This window comes from Elaeis guineensis, chromosome 7, assembly GCF_000442705.2.
Source record: "Elaeis guineensis isolate ETL-2024a chromosome 7, EG11, whole genome shotgun sequence".
Classification (NCBI taxonomy): Eukaryota; Viridiplantae; Streptophyta; class Magnoliopsida; order Arecales; family Arecaceae; genus Elaeis; species Elaeis guineensis.
This window is the reverse complement of record NC_025999.2, coordinates 99,768,816-99,785,891: the sequence shown is the minus strand read 5'-3', so window position 1 is coordinate 99,785,891 and position 17,076 is coordinate 99,768,816. Positions and strand designations below refer to the sequence as shown.

General features: G+C 37.4%; 2 protein-coding genes and 1 pseudogene across 5 annotated transcripts; all 3 read right to left on the bottom strand.

Moving 5' to 3' along the window:
- Positions 1 to 1,912: 1,912 nt before the first annotated feature.
- Positions 1,913 to 3,599, bottom strand: LOC105048148 (protein FLOWERING LOCUS T 1-like). Its single transcript, XM_073261031.1, has 4 exons — positions 3,409 to 3,599; positions 3,237 to 3,323; positions 3,063 to 3,103; positions 1,913 to 2,148 (listed from the first exon to the last, which is right to left on the bottom strand). Exons 1-4 carry the CDS (start codon positions 3,597 to 3,599, stop codon positions 1,913 to 1,915), a joined length of 555 nt encoding a protein of 184 aa, XP_073117132.1.
- Positions 3,600 to 5,523: 1,924 nt separating this feature from the next.
- LOC105048089 (transcription elongation factor 1 homolog) lies at positions 5,524 to 15,386 on the bottom strand. Of its 4 annotated transcripts, none has more exons than XM_010927279.4 (6): positions 15,243 to 15,307; positions 12,541 to 12,599; positions 9,558 to 9,699; positions 9,201 to 9,271; positions 5,990 to 6,011; positions 5,524 to 5,892 (listed from the first exon to the last, which is right to left on the bottom strand). In XM_010927279.4, the coding sequence occupies exons 3-6, from the start codon at positions 9,668 to 9,670 to the stop codon at positions 5,832 to 5,834; spliced, it is 267 nt and encodes an 88-aa protein (XP_010925581.1). In that variant the 5' UTR covers positions 9,671 to 9,699; positions 12,541 to 12,599; positions 15,243 to 15,307; the 3' UTR covers positions 5,524 to 5,831. The 4 variants fall into 4 exon arrangements, with proteins under 4 accessions (XP_010925581.1, XP_010925580.1, XP_010925579.1 ...); XM_010927278.4 differs by having other exon boundaries at positions 12,504 to 12,599; positions 15,243 to 15,304; XM_010927277.4 differs by lacking the exon at positions 12,541 to 12,599 and having other exon boundaries at positions 15,243 to 15,386.
- Positions 6,023 to 7,937, bottom strand: LOC109506120 (probable galacturonosyltransferase-like 9; annotated as a pseudogene).
- Positions 15,387 to 17,076: the final 1,690 nt, after the last annotated feature.

The following is a 17,076-nucleotide window of genomic DNA, read 5'->3' as shown; positions in this document are numbered from 1 at the left end:
TGGAGTTAAGATTTTACAAAAATTTAAGAGCCTTCTCTCAATGAAAATGCACTTTCAGCAACCTGTTTGTCTTTCCCACTATGTTTCGCCAGTGCCCAATTAATTTTATTTGTTTGCCTACTTTGATGCTAATCTTTAATTAACTTCTCACTCTCTTATTTTAGGGAAGTAGATATTTTGGAACTAGGTTTGGTAAGGTGTTTGGTAGAGTAATAAGGAGAAATAGGGTGCGCTAGTGAGGACGTTGGTGAAAGAGTAGGAATTTAGGGCGATAACCATAAGTGAAGTCATCATCCAGACACAATTAAGTGGTTGATTTATAAGATTTGGGTTTTCGAAGCTTTATACAGTTGTATGGCTCGAAGAGACTGTGACATGGGCTGCAGTTGGAAGAGTTCTTCATAGGGAGGTAAGACCCCCTAAATTTAGTAGAACTGGAACTGTCAAGGTAGAAGATTATGTCTCTGGATAGAGGAGGATGAAGGAATATTACTTGAAAGATGGTTTAAGTTTTTTGTATGCTGTGCAAGAAAACACATATCTCTGAGGATTTTACCAGATTGAAAACTTCAGGAACCTAAGCTTTTACTATGCTTTAAATCAAAAAAAAAAAAAAAAAATGCTGTACATCAAACTTTGCACACCAAAATGGAATTTATTGCATGGTTATACTTTTCCATCCGTCTACAGTCCTTCACTAAAACATCATCCGCTAGAAATAAGCATAACATGTTGCCTAATGAGTGTTATTAGAGAATTGATGCTTCCATGAATGTGTTAGAAATGACCGGTTCTTGCTAAGAAGTTTTCCTATGACCATTAAAATCCTTTTTTTAATTTTTTTTCTCCTTTTTTCTTGTTATTGAGCTTCCTAGCATGCTGAAGACCAAAAGTCTGGCAATCTAGTACTTGCAGTTCTTATCTTCTTGGGAGGGTTTAATTGATTGGTTATGTCTGTATTAATGTTTTAGCTGGTCATCTTCTTTGAGATTCTGCGAATTCAATTAATGAGAACTTTAAAATTTGTATTTGGTAAATTGGTATTCTACTACCACAGCCATTCAAATGTTTTTCTTTTTTAAACATATGCATCTGTGCAAACTTGTTCAATTCTATGTAATATCACTTCTTATACGTATACTGATGACCCTTATGTCAAACTTTGCAGCCGCACCCAGATGTTAAGCCAATGGCATATGCAAACTTCTTTCTCTGGTTATTCTTGTGATCTGTCAGGTGAATGCAGCATAAAAGCATTTTGACATGCTCTCGCCCTTTTGAACACACTGCATGTAATCAGCTATTGCGGGACATCGGAAGCAGATTCCTGCCTTCTCTTTTGGCAACCGATGTGCCATTGACCAATGTGATTATAATCCCGGCTGTCACCCATCCTAGGAGGACGGTTTTTTGTTTATTTATAACGACGTTATTTTTTTCAGGAATGCCGCCAAGGCTAGTTTAAAGAGGTGCTCACTCATTTAGTTGGTCATGTAATTGTGCAATAATGCGTTCATCATGTGAAATTTGCTTTTTGATCCTTTCACATCAGAAAACCAAGCTGTTCGGCTTTATTGGAATTTATCATGGATTTTTGCTGGATTCGCCTCAATTTGTAATGTAGATTATTAGTGCATGCCTCAACATATCTTGTGAGTTTTTTTCTGGATGATCTGGATATTTCACCTTACTTTCGCTTATATATAGTTATGCATTCTTGTATTTCAGTTCGGGATGCCCGGTATTTTTCTTCCCTTGCTGAATTGGTGATGTTTGGGTGTATGGGCGTTGACATGTTCATTATTTACAAAATATACAAGGTAAGATAAAATAGTTGGAGACACTGACTCGATATCTATTTAAAAATAGCTAGTGTTTGCAGTTCCGTGGCAGGATATAGCTTTATTTGACATCAATGTTCTCTTCTGAATCTTCTGCTGCTGGAACCCCTCTCCCGCTGGCAGTTGAAGTATGCAGCGGCAACCGGCAGGCCAAGATGGTGTTGGTGAGCAAAAGCTCTGGTGTTGAAGTTGTGCCGCATTGGAGGAGCAAATACCGTCTCTCTGCCTAACTGGTGGAACAGCACGAACACCATCCGGTGGATCCCTAACACCGGTTCTGGGGTCTCATAACTTATTATCTCCCTCCCTGAAAGCCACCACCAGCAATTCCATGTTCTAAGAAGACAGTTGCCTTTATTTTCTAGTATAAAACGAGCCGTTTAGGGTAACCTTACGGGGCCAAATGGCCTTTGTCGTCTTGAGACGTTGCCAAGAAGTTCCCTGGTAGGTTAATGGGGCTCCCTTTCTAGTTTTAACTCTAGCAAGCCCATTTGCATGTTGTCGTTTTTGTTCTTTCTTTCTTTTTCCTCTCAGTAAATGAAACGACCAGGATGTACATCCACCTTCCTGCTCGCTCACGCGCGTGCACACAGACATGGAAGAAAGGAAAATGAAAAGGAAAGAGGAGGAGGAAGCAAGAAGGAAGAAAAGAAAGAGAGGGAGGGAAAAAAAAAAAAGAAGTTATAGCTCGCAAGCGTGTATGTGTGTACAAAATGATCAATTAATAATTATTGGTTGGATCTGATTCACATTAGATCATAGATTATTTAATCCTTTTTCCTTTATTTTCCCTCCTTGATAAACGTTTTATCGTGCATTTAATACTCTCTCTCTCTCCTTAACAACACGTGTTACCGTATATTTAATCCCGTTTCCTTCATACCGAGCATCAGATTATCACTTTGGACCAGGTCCAACTGATAATTCCTCATATAAAACTGGGTTGCGTGGTGCTTACATAGAGATATAAAGATATGTTATGCACCAAAGCCGTGTCCGATGATAAGAAGCAGCCATGTATCATGCAAGTGCGCATCATCCGCCCTCTGCCTTGCCATGCAAACATATCTCATCCCCTCGTATATGGCATTATGTATGAGTGATTATGGCCTTTTTTTTTTCCCCTCGAGCCGTACAGATTCTAAGATGAAGATCGGATTATCTGATGGCCCTACTACTTCTAAACCAAACTAAGAGAAAAGAAAAAAAGAAAACGCTTACCGAAATTTGTATCGGTTGATCCAGGGATGTCAGTAACCAACCTGCAAAACCAGAGCTGAAACTACTTAGCACCATACAAAAGTGTGTGCGCCATGCCATTTTACGTTAAGAGTAAGAAAAATCAAAAGTAAGAATAATAATTCAGACGACCAATAAGCCCCAGTCAGAGCTCACCAGTGCAAGTATTCTCTTAACGTCGGGTTGCTTGGGTTTGGTGCATCCGGGTCCACCATCACCTTTAACAGAGAAGAGGCCAAGCCAGCGACAAGAAGCATGAGAGAGAGAGAGAGAGAGCATGGTTTTCGTGAGCCGTTTAGACAATAAACGAATGGAATTATAACTTACGAGCGTATAGAATGTCCGGAGATCTTCTCCTCCAATGTCAACCCGAGGTTTATTAACTATGGCAGAGGGTTTTTGCTCTGCACCATTCAAAAGTGGCCTATTACTATAGAAAATCTTTAGGGATACGGTCCTAGGGAATGGGTCCACCACATCCCCCACCACCTGACTTAAAATCAAGGCGTCTCCAGACATTGAAATTATAAATATAGGAATGAAGATATATGGTATGGTGGATCAAATACTATAGCCTGAGGAAGAGGATGAGAAAAAGTGCGGAGGAGAACTGAAGAAGAAAGCTCGAGTAAGTGAGGGAGATGAGCAGCGTTTATATAGAAGCCTGTCTGGTCGCTAGATTCTCCCTCTTGTTTAATTGTAATGACAGGTTGGATTCAGGAAAGCTGGCAGAGCTGCTATGATAGGGCGAGGTCTATCTGAACGGCGGTGATTCGACTTTGTCTCTCACTCTCTCTCTCTCTCCGTTAATGAGTTAATGAGAACCTGTACCTTTACCATAAAAAAAAAAAAAAAAAAAGGTGTTAATGAGAATCAATCCTTTTGATAAATTATTAGAGACTTTTTGCTAAAATATCTCTGTTACATTTTCAGTCACTGCATTAAAATAGAATCATGGCAATTGCAAGGAAAAAAAAAGGGAGAGGACTGAGCCGTTAAAGAAAAACTTTGTAGGAGATGATGAGGAATATAACAATACAGGATAAAAAAAAAAGGGGCAATCTACTTTGCACCTAGACTTTATTCCTGCCTGGCTTTCATCGTGACTCACATTCCTCGTTCTACCTTCATAGTCTTCCAACAGCGGTTAGAAGTGCGGACAGGGCACATGGTAAAACTACGACTTGTATTCCAGAGCATTTTGTTAAGAATGCGATGCGAAACCTGTACCACGAGCGTCACCGGCCCCCTCCAGGACAGAATCGTATGGCCGGCGCGTATGCCCATGCGCTTTTCTCCCGCTTTAAAGCAGGGAAGCGGGTCCCATTATTATAGACTGCATACCGAATAGGTCCAACATCCAAAAGCATCCGGGTAGGGAACGTTATTACTGAGCTATTTGCTCGAGCGCAGTCAGCCTGATTGATGCCTGTTTGGTTGTCTATTACTCAGTTCGGTCTTAAACAACTTACTTTGCTGCTTGGTCCAAATGGAGTTGAAGGGCTCAATCAAGAGAAAAATACTACCAATTGGCTTGGATTCACATTCATAGGGAGGGAGCTGATTAGCTGAAACCACTTCAAGAATTCGGGGCTTCCAGCCAGCCCCTTTGTATCAAACCAGATTTTCCGGAGCTATTTTTGAGCTCAAATCTTAATGTTTCAAACACACTTTTCTAATAGCTGTGATACTATTTGAGCAATATCTTAAGAGAATATTTGGTTAATCAAAATAAAACTCCTTCCAATTAAACGGTTTAAATGAAAATTATACATTCCTATTACCATTCCCAACTCCAACTTCTGTCAACCAAACACCCTAAAAAGCTGTAAGAGGAGTCATCTACTTGCAAAACTGAACGGACTCGCAACATTGCAAGACCAAAGCCCTTCAGTTACTGAGACTCATTTTGTTCATAGGAAAACAACAACAAAAAAAAAAAAAAGGCCTGTAGAAAATGAAAAATTAATTCACATTTGGTCACAGATTTCAAAAAAATAAGATGGAAAAGTAGCTTTTCATAGAAATAACTTTCTCATATTTTATTAAAAAAATCCATGTAAGATATTAAAAAATTTCTTTCCACAAATTAAAAATTATGTTCATTTTTTTTTTCAAAAATATCTTCAAACTATTATTCAAATAGATCAAACTTGGACCCTTTAAATAGTTTAGAATAAGGGACCCGACATGACTAACTTTGCTTCATATCCAAAATGCTTTATTGCCAATAATTATTCTAAAAGTAATTATCATGACGTTATAAGAAGTATAGTCATGAAGTTATTGACAATGATCTATCTCCTGCTTCAAGCATTCCTAGGCCGCAAACTAAATTAGATAGTGAAGCTTCAATAGAGATCCATTTATCTCAACATTTTCCTTGCGTTGATGCTGTTGGTGTTAGTGTTCCATATATTATACGTGAGCATATTAAATCAAATTTTACAAACATAGTAGATATTTTATACTGAGTCCCGTCCTTGCATTCTACTATTAAACAAGCACCAGAGAAACATTACAGGCACTCATACAGCTACAATATCCTCGTACCCCCTCATACATTCAAGGGTACAATAAACAAGTATCTCTGCTGTCTTCCACTATTGCGAGGTTCTCTGTCTTTCCACTATTGCAAAGTTCTCTGATTCAAATGATTTCATGAACATTTGATGCCTATGGTCAAGCATATATTATTAGATAAATTTTACATCGGCTTCCTTGCTTCACTAACCCATCCAAACTAGATGCTTAGGCAGCATCATCTTCAAGGTTGTTGACACGTTCACATTCATCTATCCATTCACTGTATCTGCAACATAAAGATCTTTTTCAGTCAGAATATTCTCATTTCATATCCATCAAACTACCAACAAAAGAACTGATACACCATAGGATCATTAACTTACATGTCAATTGGCTCGGTCAATGCTGCACAAAAAAAAAAAAAAAGAAGAAGAAGAAGAAGAAGAAGAAGAAAGTTACTAACCATATTTTTGACAATTTAATGATGACTGATAGGACAATAGGATCCAACACAATGAGCTTAGCTATTGGATGTAATTTACGAAACAATATATATGATGTGTGTGCACGTGTTTAGCTATTGGATGTAATTTACGAAACAATATATATGATATGTGTGTGCACGCGTGTGCGTGTGTGTAGAGCCAAACTAGAATCAAATCGATCAAATTTGAATTTAGATCCGATCAGATCAAAACTCTATAATAGAGATTCTACATCCATGATCCAAACCGTTGAATATGATCTAATACCTCAAAACTACTTGTATACTAAAAATCATATGATTTGAAAACTCCTAACCTATACATCAAGTAGTCAAAAATTGGATAGTCTAAATAAAATTAAGTTAAATGTATCTTTTAATCACTTAAAGCATAAGCTAGGAATATTCAAATCATATAATTCTTGGTGTGTAAACACTTTTCGGATAGTAGATGATATCCAACGGCTTTGATCATTCATGTAGGACTCCTATTGTCCAATTTTAATCCGATCGAATCCGAGTCCAAATCCGATCGATCTTACCCAAATCTGTTCACACACACACACATATATATACATGGGGTTAATTACCTAAAAAATCTCATATTTTTTAGGGATTTTTAATTTTAGCATAGCCCTTTTAATTTTTTTAATCAAGTATATGTACTATATATAATTTGTTGCAATATTGGCCTACCATCAATCGATGTTGAAGTGAGCCGTTAAGATGCTGATGTGAAAATGAGGTGTAAAATTTGATTAAATTATTCAAAATGAGTCAGAATCTCAGTGGGAAGGAAGGACCCCATCTTCGATCGCCATCGATCCTGCTCTTACGCTGCCATCCCCTATGAGGTGCCTCTACCTAGTCTTGTATGCCACCGACTCGACGTCGCCAGATGCCCTCGATGGAGCGACCGACAGTTCTCGAACAAGTTGTCACCGCCGAGGCCATGCTGGTTCCAACGATAGTCCACCCCCCTCCACCTCGCTGGCGAACACCCGCAAGAACAGCAGTAGTGATTTCAGATTGTAGATCCGCCTCATTCTTTGCACCTTCATCCAGGGCTCGATCTTCTGGCGGTACTCCCCGACCCGCCACCGTGCTAGGTCCATCACCATCACCCCAGTATTAACGTAGCACGGCGGCCTCCGCCGCCCGTAGAAAACCCTCTGCCCATCCTAGCTCTCCCAAAACTCCATGAAGTAGCAACTAAAGTTGGCATGGCAGTATTTCGACGCGACGATCACAGCCGCCTCCAGGAGGCACGTCTCCCAGAGGCGGCGGATGTCGTCGACGACAATGAAATCAAAGTCGAGGTAGATGACCTGCTCGATGCAGGGCTCGAGGAGGTCGGCGAGGTAGCTACAGGCGTAGTTGAGGGGGTTCTCCAAGGCCTCCCGCACAGAAATGGAGATAAGGCCGCAGACCAATTTCTCCCAGAATGGATAGATCTTGAAGCGAAGAGAAGGGAAAACGGAGCGAATAATGCGGTGGAGGTCAGAGGAGGAGGGGCCAGCGGAGGCAATGAAGTGGAAGAAGAGAGATTTGGGGCAGGAGGCATGTTTGAGGAGGAAGAAGATGGCGGCGACGAAGCCACAAAGGTAGTAGGAATTGAGGGTCATTGCGATGTGAACATAGGAGTCGCAGGTGGTAGCGCCACTGTGGGAATGGAAGGCCGGGCAGGCATCGTCGTTCCGAAACTGGGGTGCCTCCGCAGACCGCCCAACGCCGGCGGGGACACCAAGGGGACCTTCTGCTTCGCTTTTGCCGAAATTAAGAGCGAGGTGTCCATCATCGATATCATCTAGCAGTAAAGTTTTCGAGTGGTCTTCGATGGCGCCAAGTCAAGGGTGGGGTTTCTGCCCCACGAGTGCTAATCTCGATGGCGATAGCCGTCGACGTTTGGCAGAGAGTTCAAAAGGCAAAGGATAACACATCATTCTCTCGTGCTTAATAATGTGGATAACACGTCATCCTTATAAGATAACACATCAGATAGGAGGTTGACACCGTGCATTCGACATTAGCATCTTAACGGCTAACTTCAACACCGATTGACGACGGACCAACAGTGCAACAAATTATATAATACACATATTTGATTGAAAAAATTAAAAGATTATGCTAAAATTGAAAATCCCGAAAAAGTACAGAATTTTTTAGGTAATTAACCCATATATATATATATATATATATATATATATATCTAACTTCAACACCGGTCGACGACGGACCAACAATGCAACAAATTATATAATACACATATTTGATTGAAAAAATTAAAAGATTATGCTAAAATTAAAAATTTCGAAAAAGTACAAAATTTTTTAGGTAATTAACCCATATATATATATATATATATATATATATATATATATATATATATATATATATATATATAAGCAGTTTAGATATAGTATATCATATCCAATAGTTTGGATCATTGATGTTAGACCGTCATCATCCAATCATGACTTGACAAGATCTGAACAAAAATACACTCGACCATATCCTAATCTACTTCTCTCTCCATACATATATGCAAATGCACATATATACATTTATATACATATATATATATATATATATATATATATATATATAAGTAGTTTAGATATAGTATATCACATCCAATAGCTCGGATCATTGATGTTAGACCGTCATCATCCAATCATGACCCGACAAGATCTGAATAAAAATACACTCAACCACAATCCTAATCTACTTCTCTCTCCATACATATATACAAACGCGCGTGCGCGCGCGCACGCACACACGCACACGCACATATATATATATATATATATATATATATATAATCTCTGTGTGTGTACACATGTGCATGCGTGCATACTTCTTCCCTTTGCTTGATAAGCCTAGATCCAGTTCAAGTTGACTCAGAAATCTTTGAGAAATACTCAAAATTGGTAATGGTTCTATACATTTATGACTCCATGATAAGGTTTGAATATTAGCTGGAAATTAGATAATTATAGTAAATTCAAACTTCCGCTTACCATTTACCATTTTATTTTCTTTTTTCTTTGGAAAAAAAAGAAAAGTCATGTCCCATATATCTCTTTCCAATCAGGAAATATAACTCATACCAGTGATAGTAGTGCTGAAACTTTCTTGACAAATCCGGCATGCAGCCTCCCCAATCAAATTTTTCATGTCACTGCAAAAGCATATGAATGAATGAACAAATAACGATCATGTCCTTTTCAGAAAATAACATCATTGCACAATTCTACTCTATGCTAACAAACCTTCTTGTTGCTTGCCACTATGTACATCAAGCCAAACACTTCATCTGTGCGTGTTGTTGGGGTTTGAAAGAATCAAAAGAAAGACTAATATTCAATGTCAACGTGGAGTGTAGAAGATGTGCAGTACAAATGCTTCCTTTACACTTAAATCTACCATAGACCATCAACAGGAATGCAACAGAGGATGATGCTTACATCCGACATTCAACGCTACTCCCATGGTTGCAGAATGGGCAACAAAAGACAGTATCAAGTTTGTCCATTCGCTTCTTAGGAGGTGGCTTCGCCCTGGACTTCCTCTTCCCCATGATTTAACTCTCTTTCTGCTTCGGTATCACTGAAAATAAAAAAAAGCAAGTACAAGAAAAGGATAAGTTACCTAGTCTTTCATATTTGAAATAGACCATAAGTTTCAAAAGATTAGAATTTACATTTTAAATGCCATTGAAATCATTGCTGTCAGCATCTTAAAATCCGCAATCTAGGACTCGTGATCCAGATCAAAATACCCAAACAATTTGGATCTCATCCCTGGTTCTGGTTAATCCAGATGCAATAGAATCATTTATTGGTTTCTTGACTTTTATAATGACCTATTCATCACTAATAAAACCTTGAACGCATGTGGACAGCATCTATTTTAGGATCTAAGAAAATGAATATTAAGAGTTCTGAAGCATAGAAAGTTAAATGCAAAATCCTCTGTAGAGATATGATTCTTTCTTTTACTGCAATATTATACCGCAAAGCAAATTCAGAATTATGGTTTATTTGGTCTTTAGGAGCACAAAGCTCACCCTTATGATGCCTAGGATGAGGAAGAAAAAATTTATTTATTATGGTTTTGCATCTGAGTCTGACATCACGCCTTTTTTTGGTTGAATGTTGCTATAACTAGGTGTATGATGCAATAAAGCAGACCTTTATCGTTCATATGCAATTATTTAATTTTCCTATCATTTAGTTTGCATAGACTTATGCTTCCAACCTTTCATAGATTTCTTTATATTTTTTTGGAAGAAATCAGAGAAAATCTAACAATCTGATACACTCTTCTGAGTATGATTTAAATCCTGGTCTTGACAACAGCGACCAAAACCATACATACAAATCAGTTCTTTTTCCACTAGTAGAATAGCAATAAACTTCCAACCTTTTATCAATTTCTTTATATTTTTTTGGAACAAATCAGAAAAAAATCTAACAATCCGCAGTTCAATCCAAATCTGATCCACTCTTCGGATGATTTAAATCCTGGTCTTGACAACAGTGATCAAAATCGCTTATACAAATCAATTCTTTTTCCCCTAGTAGAATAGCAATAAAAACAATTTTCCAAGTAAAGACCTCTCTTGGCTCTTACTTCAATTCTTCCCCAAAAGACTTGGGTTCACATCTCCGATAAGGAAATTTGCTTTGCTTCCATGTTTTATGACAGATAAAGATGCTCATTTGTCTTATATTTGTTAATTTCATGTTTTATGACAGATAAAGCTGCTCACTTGTCTTACATCCTTCGATTTAAATTTGACTTGACCAACTTATTATTACCACACTTTTCAAAGATGATCCGCCAACGCAGGGCAGCATACACACTCATCTTGGCTTTTGTACCATATTTAAGGACGAAAAATAATGTTACTTTATTAGTGTGGGATGCTGCCGAGCTGACACTTGCAATGCACAAACTACATATAATTTAATATGATACATTTCATTTGTAGAATTTCTCTTCATTCTAATATTTTTAATATACTATTTTTGAGCCACGTTATGCTCTCAGTGCCTGCCTAGGTACTACTTGGTCACCTGGTCAGCCCTTTTATTATTTAGGAAGTCTTTCAAAAATAATGGTTATCCTAACTTCCTGATATACAAATATGGTATTCCAGCCATTAAATGGAGGAAACTTCTATGTCAAGTGCCAACTTCCACAGATAAAAGTCATTTCTAGTCCACTCCTACATATTTACAAGTCACATGGTGGTGTACTAGCGTCTATTTGTCATGGACTCACAGCACAAAAAGCTTAGGCTATTGGGTGGAGGACTACTCAAGGTTATAAACCCACATGACGCCCCTCATTAGGCAATGTGGAACTTTGACAATCTCCCCTACCCAACCTCAAGACACACTCATCATGCACAGGCTCCGACTTGAAAGGGGCCCATACATGGCCCAAGTCCTATGCGAGCAGCCCAAGTATCCCTAGTGAGGGACCCACATGATTGATAAGGCTCCGATATACCAGGCCTCGCTCTAATACCACCTAACTCAGACTCAGCCAGGAAAAAAACAAAAGCTCAAGCTATTGTGTGGAGGAGCAGCCCAGGTTTATAACCCATGCGACACCCCCTCACCAATCGACATGGGACTATAACATATTGCTACCATGTATTCTAGTCATTTCTAGCCCAAAAAGTTGGTATCATCCTTCTCAATTTTCTTAATCTAATTTTAGGATCATAGAAATATGGTTAAATAAAAGTTACCAATAAATGAGCTTTTAAGACATCAAATAGCACACTGATTAAACATTTCTAGAGAGTCTTAGCTTCTCCATTTCATATATATGCCTCTTCCTTAAAACTGAACATATTCACACTCATAATAATTGCTTCCCCTTCAGCGACAAAACTTTCACTACCACATACCTAATTCTTAATAGCAGTACAAAATCGTATGAATTACTGATCAAAATCGATAGGCACAACCTGACGCACCCATGTTCATCTAGTTCCTAAATCCTCAACATCAAAGTTCAAAAAACATGGTTTTAATTTCTATTAAGCCAAACATATTTCATTTTCAGCAGGATCAGTCCTAGCATTGGCAGCTATGACTACAATTTCAAAATTTCAGATTAAAAGCATGCATGCATGCACAAATACAACAATTTTGGCAGTAATATTAAAAATGTATGCTTGCGCACAAAACATCCACGTATTCATGCATTCTTGCACAAACACATACATGCGGAGGAAAAAAGGAAAAATCAAAACAAAGATATAAAAATTGAATAGGTCAAGAGATTATACTAGATACCATTTTAGCATACTGCATTATCCGAAATATTTTATATAGTTTTGGTGGTTTCAAGCTACATTAGCCAGAACTTTGCTCTAACTAAAGCACCCACACCTGACATGTAGAAATGAGTAAAGGTATGAGATTTCACATGAGTGTTTAGCACTAGAAGGATCTGACAACTGCACACATTCCCACACCCTCAAACGCCTGCCAAGTATATGCAACATAAGCTTTGAGACAAAATAAAGCACATAATTATACATGACATATTATTTTATCTTCTTAAAAAGTAAAATATAACAATTTGAACAATTAAGATCTGAGCTCAAATCTCAAGAAGTTTGAGCTCAAATCCAAATTATTCATTCTTCAAGCGGATACAATCTACCCCACAATTCACAAACTATTTTTACACTTTCCTCATATAAAGATTTCAAACCAAAAATTGGTTAGATTTCTCCAAATGTTTAAAACTCGAACAACCAAATTCTTCCAACGATCTCAGATCTTAGAAAAAACATGTTAAATCTTTCATCACACATGAAGTTTTATCTCTCTTTTAATCCCCCCTACAAAAAAAAATGACATTACTTAGCCAACCATGCGTGACAAAATAAAGAAAAAAGCGAAAACAGCATACAAGTATTTATTAGACTTCACACCTATAATCAGTTTTAGGCACTTTAGCCTACCAAAGCTCTACCAATTTTAAATCCTTCTTAGTCTCAGTCAACACTTTGAATATTGGTCACCATTACCAAATTAAGGTCAATTACAGCATGCCTCCTCACAAACGGAAATGATCCTCTGGCTAAAAGGAAAAAAAAAAAACTCTCTTTTAACTTGTTATCAAATGCCATGCCTACCCTTCTTTTTTTTTTTTTTTTGATAATGTATATACAAATCATCCTTATGAACAAACGAATTTTTATAGTGAAGTTTTTTCTATTATAAATGCAATCATTCAAGTAGAACCTTCTTTAAATTAAACAAGGCTGCAAAACATGTAATTATTTTAAAACCTTATACTTCACAAAACAGAACATATAGAAGTCTATAAAATAATTAAAGGAGTATTTAATGAGATAAATGAGAAAAAAAACTAGGGATGATTTGCAATACTACAGAAGTGGATCTAGAAACTTGTCATCTCTACTGTACAATAATTACATCTTGTTATTGATTTACATCATATTGGAGATATGTTTGAATGCAAAAACAAAGATACCATATCAAAAATCCTGGCTCTACCATATAAAGAACAAAGATACCATAAATAACAAAGTACCATAGCAATACTGGATGAACTCCATGTTTTTTGGGCATCATTTCTTTCAGCCATCAAAATATGAAAACAAAACATGTTTAGAGAAATTGAAAAAAATAACATAGAGGAAGCAAAATGTAATATATAGACCAATGTCAAAGAATCTCTGTTTCATTCGAGTCATATAAATCTTTACCAAAGCGTTGTTTATGATGAGGGTGTCCATGATAGAACAGTTACTAATGTACATGCTTTGCCATTCTCAGGGAAAAAGTTTAAATGCATGTGGGACCATTAGTTACATTTCATGAGATTGGACATGCTTGATATGACAATAGCATATCAGGTACCTTGTACCGCCCCCACATAGCCTTAGATATGATGCCTTCAAGCATTCTGCTCCTCTCAACTACCCAAGCATGGTTTTAGATTTCCAGACCAGATAAAGGCAATCTTATTATTCCATGCCCATTAAATGCAACCTAGCTACAATAACTAAAAATATAATTTTAAATTATTTTCCTAACAATTAAAATGATGGTGATGACAAATTGCCCCACTGCGACCTAACCAGCTCTACAGCCCCATCAGTCAAATTGCATACGAAAAAAAAAATGTGGGATAAACAGGCCGTGTCTGCTCCGAAACCACGAGGTCCTCTTCAACTATCCCAAGATGTCTTCTGGGAAGACAACTCAAGTAACCAGATATATAAAACCCTAGATGCTTCAAACCTTGAAATAATTGTCCAAAAAAAAAAAAAAATTTACAAAATCGTGGACACAGACAAGGACCTAAATTTGAACTAGTAACCCAGGGAACCCAGAGGAAAAAAAAGCCTGTAATTACAGTCGAGGACCCAAATTCGCCAATGAGAACCTAGAAGGGCAACAAGATAAAGGAAAAGAAAGTGGCGATCTGATGAGAATTAACATGATGCCTATAAGTATTCTAGGCATTTCAACTACCAAAATCAGTTCAAGTTTTCCCAGTAAAGGCAATCTTACTCCTTCGTGACCGATAAATTGAAACTACTTAGAAATTACGAGCACTGGGAATAAAGTCATGTACTGCTTCTACTCCTAATTAAAATTAAAAATAATAATAATAAGCAATTTCTCAAGATGAGATCCGACCAAATTAACAGCAAACCCTCTGAGTAAAATAACGTAAACAAAATTTTAAAAAAAATGAAGAAATAATGGCAAAACAAGCCAACACGTGATCTTCTTGATTCCTATAACAATTCAAGTAACCATATATACAAAACCCTAGGCACTTCAAATGTTGAAATGATTGGCGTTAAAAAGTCCATCAGAAAACCCACAAAATTACAGACACAAAGAAGACCCACATTCCAATTAGCAATACACAAGAAACGAAATCCCTTTGAAAAAATCCATGAGTTAAAAGAGAAAAATCGAAACCCTAAATGATCGCGAAAAGTCCAAGACCCAATTTTGGCGAACGACAAAACCCTAGGAGGGCGATAAGAGAAGGTAAAAGAAGCGGCAATCTGATGACATCTGACGTTACAGAAGAGGAGAGAAGAGAAGAGAAGAGAAAAGGAAGCGAGAACTCGCCTCGAAGAGCCGCGGCGTTTGGCGACAAGGGAAGGCAATGGTTCGCGTTCCGTCGGGGAAAGAAGAGCCGTCGATGGGAGGCAGCTTATATAGGGGTAAGCCGAAGCGGGCGGCGCTCACGCCCCGACGACTGCTTGGGTGCCTCGCGACACGTGGCCTCGTGTTTGAGTATCCCCGGTGGTCTAACTAGCGGAAGGATCGGGTCCAGTGGACCGGTTCAATAGTCACCCACCACATCACCCATCACCATCTTATACATCAAAAATACCATCTATTATTTAAATAATTAAATTTTTTTCTACAAACATATATATATATATATATATATATATATATATATATATATATATATAAAAATATAAATTTTTTATATATAGCCACATCACCTAGCATTATTAAAAAAATTAATAATTTAAAATTAAAATAATTAAAATATTTTTATAGATAGATATGAAAAAAATTATATAAATACATATGCAACTAATAATTTATGAGGATATACATATATCAATTTAAAAAAATAATCATATAAATTTGAATATTCAAAAATATATATATATATAATTCAAAATTAAGTGAGAGGTGCCTGTTATCTAATGTATATATTTTTTAAAATTTGTACCGATCTGTACTACTATAGAAAAAGGTTACGGTAGCACCATAGCCAAAAAGACCGCCGTTATACCCTATGGTAGCGATTTCGTAACCGCTGCCACTGTCACCATCACCGTTGGTTTATAGCAGCGGTTGTTGCAGCAGTTGCTGTAATCGCTGCTATATATAGGATACAGCAACGGTTACTCAATTACTGCTATATAACTGCTGCTATAGCCATTTTATAACAGTGGTTCTACAATCGCTGCTTTAGATTTTTATAACAGCGGTTACAATATTGTTGTCATATTTCAAATAACGGCAGCAATTTTACAATTGCTGCTATAGATATACGGCAGCGGTTTGTCAATCAATGTCATAAATTTTGGCAGCAGTTGGCACAAAACTATAATAGCGGTTAGCACAGCTACGGCAGTGGTTGCGCAATCGCTGCCATAGCCTGTTGACTAGCAAAAAAAATTAAAATTATTATTTTTTATCATTTTTTTACCTGATAGACGCAGTTCAATATATAATTACTCGGACTAAAACTTACAAAAACTAAAAATTTTACATAAAACTCAATAACAAACATAATATTTCTTAAATACTCAAATTGTATTACTCAAATTGTATTACAATATTTTTTAAATAAAAATAAAATACATCAAAAATTAAGCAAATCAAAATCCTCCTCTCCAAGTATCTCGTCATCACAGAGAGGGGCTGAAGTAGGATCGAAAGGGACTGTAGCAGGAGCTAGAGGGGCTGGAGTTGAAATGCTAGCCAACATATCCTGAATGCTTGAAAAATCAGCTCTAAGATGAGCGGATAATTATGTCACCATAGCGGATGTGACGCTCTGTAGCTAAGATACGCGCTCCTCAGCCTAAAATGCACTCTTCTGAGCCTGAACTGGCTGCGTCAAGATCTCATTAAGCTACTCCCGACTGATGACCCCGGAAGCATATGAGGAGATGCTCGCCTCAGACCAATAGCTTGTCGGCATATGTCCTGGCCTATAATGAATCCTTTCAGAGTGCTCAGGTCCCAAGACCTGAGACAGATGATCATAGGAGCCAGAGATGTCAGGATCCTCACTCGCAAGCACATCTAACTGCTCCTATAATTATAAATTTAAATAAAATTTTATAAAAAAATACTATAACACTAATCATACTAATCATACTTCAGTTATTATTTACAAAAATTCTCTCAATCGCGACGTTCATCGGCCTGC

Bases quoted from the DNA above. Each gene is read 5' to 3' on its own strand.
- LOC105048148 (XM_073261031.1), bottom strand. From the start codon at position 3,599: ATGTCTGGAGACGCCTTGATTTTAAGTCAGGTGGTGGGGGATGTGGTG. The intron at 3,324-3,408 runs CGTAAGTTATAA...GCTTCTTGTCGC, and splicing joins CTCCGGACATTCTATACGCT to TGGCTTGGCCTCTTCTCTGT. The intron at 3,104-3,236 runs GTGAGCTCTGAC...CTGGTTTTGCAG, and splicing joins TTAAGAGAATACTTGCACTG to GTTGGTTACTGACATCCCTG.
- LOC105048089 (XM_010927277.4), bottom strand. From the start codon at position 9,670: ATGGGGAAGAGGAAGTCCAGGGCGAAGCCACCTCCTAAGAAGCGAATG. The intron at 9,272-9,557 runs GTAAGCATCATC...ATGCTTTTGCAG, and splicing joins AGTAGCGTTGAATGTCGGAT to TGACATGAAAAATTTGATTG. The intron at 5,893-5,989 runs GTAAGTTAATGA...TTTATGTTGCAG, and splicing joins TTGACCGAGCCAATTGACAT to ATACAGTGAATGGATAGATG.